Here is a 10160-nt window from a genome sequence, read left to right as displayed (position 1 = left end):
AGCACTATGAAATTATCATAAAAATAATGTTCGCTAAAGCCGTATGATATAGCTTTGTGATGTGAACATACCAAAAATTTAAGTTGTTTACTACCTGATAATCTTCACCACCAGTGAGTTGTTACACCCTGAAACCAGATCACTGAGTGAGTTTGAAAACCAGTTCACTCTGATTGGTAAATGAATCATGAATCAAGTGATTCATTGAAAAGATCTGATTCCTAAACAAGGATTCATTAAAAATGCTATTAAATGGAGATCAAATGGACACATTTGCCTAAAGTCAGCATGAAATGGAAAATCCTCAATTTTTTAAATGCATTTTATTTTATTTTACCATAAATAATTCATCCATGCATATGTTTCATTGTTTTTAAAAATTACCTTGTAATTTTTCATCAAAACGTCAGGATCTTCCAGTGAAAATGACAGACTTCTCTCTGGTGATGTATGCTGGACTTCTGCAATCATTTAGCCCACTTAAACCTCGGCCTTTTCTTACAATCGACTGCAAGCTCGTATTCAGATCTGCCTCCACCCAATCAACAAAAAACATTTTTTATATTATTTTCGATAATCCATTTTGTATGTATGGCAATATACAGATCAAAAGATTTGTTGCTCCCTCCCTAAAGGCATGTACACACCGGGATGAATACTGCGCGCGATTATCGCCGACTTTTAACGCCTCGTGACTAAACAAAGGGCGCCAATGTGAGTGTGGACACCGACGCGAAAAACGCGAGGCGTAAAAGCGTCATTTTTTAAAAAATGCCTGGGGTTCGTTCTTTGTTTTTTTTTTTGGTTTGACATGCCACGTTAAAAACTGGGCAACCAATGAGATTGGCACTTTTGTTCACTTGCCTGGATCTGCTGAAGTTACAGTAAGTAGACGAGGGCTGCGTTCCAGTTCGTTTTTTAAATGCCCTTCCCTCGCTAACTTCCCTCAGTCTCGTTGACTCGGATGTACGTCATTGCTTACGTTGCATGAGTGCCCACTACTGTCGGAACCTTGCAATGGACTGAATTGGAACGTCCTAAGCCCTTGATCACTTGGAATCTTCTATGGAGTTCCTTTATTATTTAATTTTTTCCCCTTACTAAATTGTTTAATGCAGCATTCTATATGTATATATGTGTGTTTTAAATATTAAAAAAATACATATATATCATAGAGTTGTTTGTGGTGGGGTAAATTAAACACGATGTGTGGTGTGGTGCATTGTGGTATATGGAGCTGTCTGAAGTGTACATATGAAGTAGACTCGCTCCCTCGGGGAATCCAAAATCGAGGGAGCGATGGTCTGTCCATATACACTTCACGAAGTGGAACGCACTTCAAAATGGCCACAGGGATTCCCCCGAGGGGAAGTGCTTAGGGAAGTTCGCGAGTGCTTGTCTAAAACTGGAGTGGAACGCAGCCGAGGAAGACCCCTACAAACTATGGGTGCTCTGCCAGTTATTGGCCACACCAATAGATGTGTATTATATGCCATTTTATTTCTGTATTTTTACTGTTTTTTTATCTTTTACATTCAAGAAATATAGTTGAGAATGTCTATTTCATAAATAGGTTTATTTGCACTACCGTTCACTTGCACTACTGTCATTGAATTATTTGCACTACCGTGTCTGACTACCATCTCCTCATGTCATGTATATGCCATATATGCCATTTTATATCTGTATTTTAATCTTCTTTCATTTTATTAACATCATAAATATGCTTATTTGCACTACCGTTCAACACAAGTGCCATATACTGTCAGGGAGTGAATTTGCACGTTCATTCGGCCAGTGAAAATCGCTTGGGTATGAACACGAAAAATGTCTCGAAAAACGCTGCTGATAAGCACACGCGATAATCGTCCCGTGTGTACGAGGTTATACGTTGCAACTTTAAGTGTCCTGCTTCTCAGATTTTTCTCCTGAGAAAAGCCCCCAGTAATCTCAAAGGTGCCTCCTTCAGATTTTATCAAAAGTATCAAAGTATACTCAGATATTTCAAGATTTCAAAGTCTGCAATCAAAAGTCAGATTTCAGTGCCAGCTCAAGTATTTTTCACCAAATTATTCCAAGTCCAAATAATCTTAGTTATGCAATCCACTTTCATTTTAGCTCTGTACTGTATGTTGTCAAATGACAATTGTTGTTTATTTGTCTATTGTCTAATTACATTATAAGGAATTATTTGGGAACAAAAGGCTTAACTTATTGAGTCTCGTGTGCAATGAAAGAGTAATAAAATTTACAGGCACAGATCTTCTGATTCTATCTGTACACACACACACACATGCACGTCTCCTGGCTTTCCCTCTTTGGTGTCCTCTGATTTTCCAAAACATCTTAGTGAGGGAGAGAGTGAGAAAGAGAGAGAGAGGGATCGTCGTAGGGTCTCTGTGGAAATTTTGGTGTGGTAGACAGGCCTGCCCGGTCTGCTCTTTATTTAACAGTGGGAGTAAAGAGAGATGAGCTCTGTGAGTGCAGATAAATATAGTGTGAGAACAGGCAGTCTGCTGGGGAACTCTTCACAACCTAACGCCACCTAACCTTCTCAGACCGAGAGAGATCTGAGCACTTTTCCCCAGTTAAGACTCGGTGAGTGAATTACAAGATGCAGGTCATCAACGACCATCAATACACACACTCATCTGGCCAGATACAGTATAGTTTATACACAAGTGATTGGATTGTACGCCAGAGAGAGATAAACCACCTACACATACTGAACTTCAACACACACACACTTTGAAACCTGTGGAAACACAGCAGGTTCTCAGTTAGGAGCTGACCTTCCAGGCACTTTTGGCCGTCATATGTGCGTGTAAGCCAAGAAAGAAGGACAGAAAGAGACACGTACACGCACATTCAAATGTGTCCAGCTGCTCCCTTGGGTTGCTATTAGTTTGTAATCGTAATGAGGATGAGAGAGTTGGGGAGAGTGGCTTCAGGGCGAGCCACAGTGGAAAACCTGCAGAAATGATGTCACAGCAATCGCGACCACCGATTGGAGTGGAGATTCCCGACGAGAGCCTATAAAACCGGGAAAGACAACAGCAGGAACCAGCAAAGGCAGAGAACGTGAGAAATTCCAGGAACTGCACGGTGTCCATCTGTCCGTCCCTGTGTGACTGAAACCAAATCAGATTAAGGGTAAGGAGCCTTGGAGAAAGACCAACCTTCATGTTCCTACAGGGCTGTGTGTGTGTGTTTGGGTGGAAAGGTGAGCAGACAGGTGTTGAAGATGTATTTAAAGACATTTGTTAGGGGTTGTTGTAGAATAACGCTGGTTAGTTGGTAGAGAATCTGCTGTTTGATAAGGAACTGTGAATTTGTTTGCGCTCCAGGGTTATAGATGAACCAGTATCGGAAACATCCTGTTGATGTTGCATTGCTGCAATTGTGACACAGAGGTGTGAAATCATGTTTGATATCAGAGAACCGTTGAGAGTGTCTTTGAGAGAGTGAATGTGTGTGTGCATGCAGGGTGGGCAATGGGAGATGGCTGGAGTTGTTTATTTTTGGGGACGGAAAATGCTAAAGTTAGCCCATGTTGCTGGACAATGCATTTCCCCAGTCGTGGGGCAGGAGAGGCACCGCATCTGGTCCAGTGCTCAGTGCACCAGACCTAAAACACTAAGGACGGGACACTCTGGGTCAAATAATAAGTGGAAATGCATTATTTTTGCATTTTGGAAAGATACTATACAATCCTGCCAAAAGGTTTTGAATAATTTCTAGGAAAAAATACTGGCAGGTGTTCATATTTGGTGAGAAAATGTGTTATACTTCTTTAAAAATGACATCTGACAATGAATAAAAGGGCAAAAAAAAATAATAGATTATATGATTCAAGGTCAGAATTTCACATGTAACATCTAGCTTTGTTTATATTTCTATCTATCTGTAACCTATTTATGGTAGAGCTGTGGTAGAGGTTTTTTACCAGTCATTGGACTTTGCATTTATTTAATTAATATATTTTTACGGTGCTTTAAAAATAAATTGTTTAAAAGAAAGTTTCACAAAGATGAATGCCATTTTTAATGGTGCTGGTGGACTGCAATTCATCACAACTGCCAGCAGACGGCAGTCAAAACGTAGGATACAGTGCATCATCATAATCTGAATAAGGTGGTTTTGGAAAAATAATAATAAAAAAACATGAATGAGCTAAGATAATAGTGTTCTCTTAAATATAATATTTACTGTAAAAATTTATCAGCACTATAAAACATTTGCTCAAGTGATGCGAAATGACAGTAACGTGAAGTCCTGTCATGAGGATGTTTTTTTTTTTTTTTTGCGAGTTTGGTTAAGAGTGTGTTTTGGGGACACACAGGTAGGGGTGCAGGTCAGAGTGTGTGTTTGGGCTGAGTTCATGTGTTTGTTTAGAGGGTGTGTGTTAGAAGCATTCTCACACTCTCGCGGCTGCCGGACCGCCCAGTCAGAGTGTATTTTCACAGATGGAGTCTGGATGAATGTAAACACCGCCCTGTATCACAGTAATTCAACACGGTGCTGAAGCTGGAGTGTGTGTGTGTGTGCACGCTCAATTGACAATGCACTGACATAAAAACTTTAATCACTGAAATTATGTTGCTATATATATATTATTTATTATGCATTTTTCCTATACATATACACTATCGTTTAAAAGTATGAAGTCAGTCAGATTTTTTGAAAAAGAAATTAATACTTTAATACTAAATTAATAATCAGCAAAGATGCATTACATTTATCAAAAGTAAATAGTAAAGACATTTATAATGAAACAAAATATATCGATTTCAGATAAATGCTGTTATTTAATCAAAGAATCCTTAAAATAAATGCATTTTGATTTCCACACAAATATTAAGCAGCTGTTTTTAACATTGATAATAATAATGAATGTTTCTTGAGTAGCAAATCATCATATTAGAATGATTTCTGAAGGATCATGTGACACTGAAGACTGGAGTAATGATGCTTAAAATTCAGCTTTGCATCACAGGAATAAATTACATTTCAAAATATATTAAAAACTGTTATTTTAAATTGTAATACTATTTCACAATATCAGTGTTTTACTGTATTTTTAATTAAATAAATGCAACCTTTTTTTCCAACAACATTAAAAAATCTGACAGACCTCAAACATTTTAATGTTAGTATACATGTACTGTATATGATTGTCAGTAATCACATTGATGATATTGTATTGTAGATGCTAGGCTGTGGATGTGTGCTGCTCTCTGGTCTGCTGACACTGACCTTGTTCCACTGCAGTGTGGAAAGTCTTCACATACCCCAAGAAAGACCAGAGGTAAGTCCAGGTCTCGCTCGCTGATATATATATATATAAAGAGAGAGAGAGAATAAGGTTAGAACAGTATGTGTTTTGTGAGGAAACTTCACTCTTGCCAGTCTTCAGACAACACACACAACATGATGAGATTAACTGGTACAACTGACAGATGATAAACTGTCATCAGTCTGAGTGCTGTATAAATACAGTGGAGCTTCCCCTAGAGAGCCACCACAGGAGTTTACCATTGCTGTCTCCTTATGAACATGAGCTACCTGTCTGCCCATCTGTGACCTGACCCACTGGGTCACCCAGTCTGGCACTCTGCCCGTTTCTCAATATGACATCGAAGAAACCAACTTGCATCTTAAAGGTTTTGTGTTTACCACCTTAAAATTGTGTTAAATGAATTGTCCTTCAGGGAAAATAATTTTTTGGTGAGACTGTGATTTTACTGACAATTTTGAAAACTGAATATTACCATGCATTTTCACCTCTTTTTGATCTAGTATGTGGAATCATCTGTGGTGGAGGGCCGCAGTGTCCAGCAAGGCCAAACCGAGCAGAAGACCTCAGGAGCCGTGAACGCTAAACACCTCCTGCACGACCAGCTGGTCCGACTGGAGAACGATGTCATCGAGACCAAGAGGAAACGGAGCTTCCCCGGATCCAACACGCCTCTTGACCGCCTGTCAATCAGCACCATGGATCCCAAAAACAACAAGCAAAGGTAGAGGAAAAGAGTTCAGAAAAAAAGAAGTGAAAAACATTTATAAGAGGAATTAAATAATAAAATATTATGATTAAAATATTTCAAATTAATTTTATTTTAATAATAATTGAAATAACATTTTCAAATACATTTGTAAACTGAGACCTTGGTTCTTTATTGGTGTTCTGTAAAAATAGTTGTTTTTTATATCATCATCATATCATACTCAATTAACTAAATCATTGAATTTTAGTGACTTTAAGTCTGAAAAATGTACAAAACACAATTTAGCTTTTTTGCTGTGATCCCGAACAGATGATAAACCATAAGTAGCTTTGACTGGCCATGACTCAAACACATACAGTTTTTATTGGCTGAAGTCTGTCATTCACAGCTTGATAGTTTTATGTGAGCGTGTTTGTGTTTTAACAGTTCACTAAGTGCAATTAATGTTTTGTCTGTAGCCCACAGTTAAAGTTACTTCTATTTCTTGGGTGGAGTCACCGTGGTGTGGTGGATTGAGGTTTTGTATGACATAATAAGTGCCTGATACTGGCTTACGGGAACGGACAGTCCAACTGTGCTGATGACTGTAGCATCGGACTTCCAGTCAATGATCAAAACTGTTTTATCTCTGTGAATGATTTGATCTTCCTGCCGGACGGAACATGCAGTGTAACTCAGCATGGCCTGAGGCTCTGACAAGGCTCTATCTAAATGATCCTCAGCACTTGATAAGATCAGGACAGAAGCCAAGAACAGCAGCAAAAGCACCACACCATGCATTATCAAATCTCAACACCCGAATCCATCTTTCATGAGCCTGATAAACACATGATGAAAGCTCACAAAGCCCTCCATAATGTGACTGTTCCATGGATCCTCTGTAAAGATATTCATCTTGAAAGCAAATGTTGGATTCTGTTACTAGATTTTGACAGTTTCTAAAAGTGTGAGATCATTCAGTATGATTCCATTTTCCAGGAAAATCATAAGCTGCAAAATTTGAGATAATATCCATTGAGCAAACATAGATTGACCCTATGAGCAAAAGTAATAAGCTATTACTAATAGTGTTGGAAAACTAGCTTACAACGAACTTACAAAGAACTGAATACTTCAGTATACTCTGTATTCAGTGTTTTTTGTAAACAGTAAGTGAAACAGTAGAATGCTACACCTCATTTCATTGTTGTGTAGAAATTTCCAGCTTTTTATTTTTATCTTAATTATCAGTCTGATGAAATAATGGTGAAAATCATCCCAGCAATTCCAGTTCATTCATCACATTGGAAATGGAAGGTCAAGTTGAGGGCACGGAGTGTATTTCGAGTTGTCCATTGTTTTGTGTGATACAGTATTTCATGCAGTGTGCGCTGTCATATAGGCCTAATTCTTATTTTAGCCAAAGTAATGTAGTAGGCTAGATCATTCCGGTATACAGAACATTTGCAAAATGTGCGTGGTGTACATTCTATACACCACAGCATACATACTTACGACTAAAATTTCTATTTTGTATGGAAGCCCATTTCTGCCACATAAGAAAAAAAAAATTAATGCTTTAGTAAATCATAATTATGACATACTAAGTCACTATGACTTAACAGGGTGAACGTGATTTCACCACGTACAATAAGTTCCTGGATCAATATCTTTGTTGATCCTGGAACAACATTCCAATCAACTAACCAGATTTGACAAGTTTACAGCTTATGTCAAGATTAGGCTTACAACCAGATTAGGTGCTTCTATACACACCTATCATTCCCCTCTGATTTTAGGGATAAGTTATGGGTAGGGTTAGGTTTAGGGGTAAGGCTAGGGTTAGGACTATGTTTTTGGACAGGAATGTTGTTCCAGGATCAACAAAATGTTGATCCAGAAACATCTTACTTGGCTACATCCATTACCCTTTAAACTGCGCAAATTGAAATTGAAAATTGAAAATACGCTCAATGGAAACATGTCCATTTCCCAAAAACTCCCATATATCGCAAAAATGTTTTACGCTCCCATGAGGTGGTTTTTCAGGCAATTTGAAAAAGGAATATTTCGCAAAACTGCAATAGAAACAGTTTTTTCGCTTTTTTCAGGTCACCTGCCGCATGTAAAAGTCGATCACTCTTTAAAGATGGCGCGGTATATTTGGACAGAAGACGAGAGTTCTTCATTAAACTCATAAAAGACAAAAGTATTACGGACTACTGGATTGTAAACAACAAAGAAATGCCACAATTTGAATTTATCAAGACCTCGAAGCAAATAGGAGGGAGAAACACCCAGAAACACCTCATACGTGGCCGCTCCCAAGGGGCTTTCCTTGCCATAAATGGTTGGATAATATGCATGTCTCCTTAATGGCTACCTACCAACATCAGTTGCCATGATTTTTGGAATGACTTATCGCGAAAGGGAAAAAAAGACGTTTTTTTTTTTTTTTTAATCAATATTTAGAAAATATCGCAAAAATTTTGTAATGGAAACGCGTCTATTGATCGACTTGGTGGCCTATTATCACTTGGTAGGTCATTAACTTCGACTTTTTATCTCATAATTATGATTTACCAAATCATGTTTGTTTTTTTTTTGTTTGTTTTTTTTCTTATTTTGCGGAAATGGGCTTCCGTAATTTTGAACATATCCATTCATTATGATACTCGCCTTATTAGCTTCATTTCTAAAGGCTGACGTGTGTTTCCACTCGGCAGTATGGGAAGAAAACGGCAATTCACGACTGTGAGTGACCAAATAAGCAGTAATCTGAAGAAAATGACTGGTTTCTTTTCGTTATGTCTGCAGGAAGGTGGTTGAGTTGCCGCGGCGACGAGTCAGCGTTCCGATTGACCGGATTGGCGTAGGTCGTCTTCCCAACAGCCGAGGATAGACTCCGCTTTTGACCACGCCCCGACAAACAGGTACGTAAGATCAACCATAGGCTGCGTCAGAAATCCCATACTCTCTTGTAGGTAGGCCACTAAAGAAGTATGTTATAAATAGTATGAATGTAATTCGGACCTACTACATTCGCCATGTTGTAATTATCATGTGACCTATAGCTTCAGTTAAAGGGTTAGTTCACCCAAAAAGGAAGTTTTTAGACCTTCGTTCATCTTCGGAACACAAATTAAGATTTATTTTTGATGAAATCCGAGAGGTATATGACTCTTCCATAGACAGCAATTTAACCACCACTTTCAAGGTCCAGAAAGGTACTAAAGACATTGTTAAAAAAAAGTCGACATGACTGCAGTGGTTCAACCTCAATGTTATGAAGTGACGAGAATACGTTTTGTGCGCAAAAACAAAACAAAAATAACAACTTTATTCAACAATATCTTCTCTTTTGTATCATCTCGTATCAAAAATATATGAATTTGTGTTCCGAAGATGAACGAAGGTCTTGTGGGTGTAGAATGACATGAGGGTGAGTAATTAATGACAGAATTTCCATTTTTGTGTGAACCCTTTAAGTGTCCATTGAATACTTTCTGCCCACTCTTTTATGAGTACTGTGAATTTGGACATATATCTTTTGTCACATACTATTTCCCGCCTACTATATAGTAGGGAAGTATGCGATTTCGAATGCAGCCACAGTCTCATTTAATCTTGTTAAATGTATTGTAAAATGAAATATCATGATTATACTGCATATATTTAGATTGTAATAATAACAATATATATTTTGTTTGCTCTTTGTTCCACAGAGGGGAATTTCACAGGTAGATGAAATGCATGATAAGCACACCAGCCGACACAACTCACTAACCACTGAAAGATCTCCGCGTTCTCAGAACACTTTTAATCATCGCTTCTCCAGAGCTGTTCTTTCTCATTGATTACTGACTTAAACTTTCAATGTCTGATCAAACTGTTTATTTCCAGTTCGGATCCATCCGTTTATGATGTCAGAGGCATTAGCCAATCAGAGAGGAATCTGCTCATAGCTACATTGCACATCTCAATATTTACTCCAGTGCCTCACGACTTCTCGCTTGCTGTAATGTACTGTACACAACTATTGTCGTTTTCTCAATTTGACTGAAGGCTTTTCAGCCTTGACAATAAAACAGATGAAATTCTACAATCGTCTCTCTTATTTCAACTGAGTAATGCGAGCTGCTAAAATAATTGCACAGTTACAGCATAAAGTCC

At 38.1% G+C, this 10160-nt stretch overlaps 1 protein-coding gene across 1 annotated transcript; it reads left to right on the top strand.

The window, feature by feature from the left end:
- The first annotated feature begins 2994 nt into the window (after positions 1–2994).
- Positions 2995–10092, top strand: ostn (osteocrin). The gene is made up of 5 exons (XM_051862467.1): positions 2995–3153; positions 5210–5308; positions 5800–6020; positions 8805–8920; positions 9713–10092. Exons 2-4 carry the CDS (start codon positions 5210–5212, stop codon positions 8887–8889), a joined length of 405 nt encoding a protein of 134 aa, XP_051718427.1. The 5' UTR covers positions 2995–3153; the 3' UTR covers positions 8890–8920; positions 9713–10092.
- The last annotated feature ends 68 nt before the right edge of the window (positions 10093–10160 follow it).

This window comes from Ctenopharyngodon idella, chromosome 15 (genome assembly GCF_019924925.1).
Source record: "Ctenopharyngodon idella isolate HZGC_01 chromosome 15, HZGC01, whole genome shotgun sequence".
Classification (NCBI taxonomy): domain Eukaryota; kingdom Metazoa; phylum Chordata; class Actinopteri; order Cypriniformes; family Xenocyprididae; genus Ctenopharyngodon; species Ctenopharyngodon idella.
This window is presented reverse-complemented; position numbering and strand designations above follow the sequence as displayed.

What these genes read in the sequence shown, in the direction of transcription:
- ostn (XM_051862467.1), top strand. Translation starts at nt 5,210, where the DNA reads ATGCTAGGCTGTGGATGTGTGCTGCTCTCTGGTCTGCTGACACTGACC. An exon ending in TACCCCAAGAAAGACCAGAG is followed by an intron (nt 5,309 to 5,799) that starts GTAAGTCCAGGT and finishes TTTTTGATCTAG; the next exon opens with TATGTGGAATCATCTGTGGT. An exon ending in CCCAAAAACAACAAGCAAAG is followed by an intron (nt 6,021 to 8,804) that starts GTAGAGGAAAAG and finishes TTATGTCTGCAG; the next exon opens with GAAGGTGGTTGAGTTGCCGC.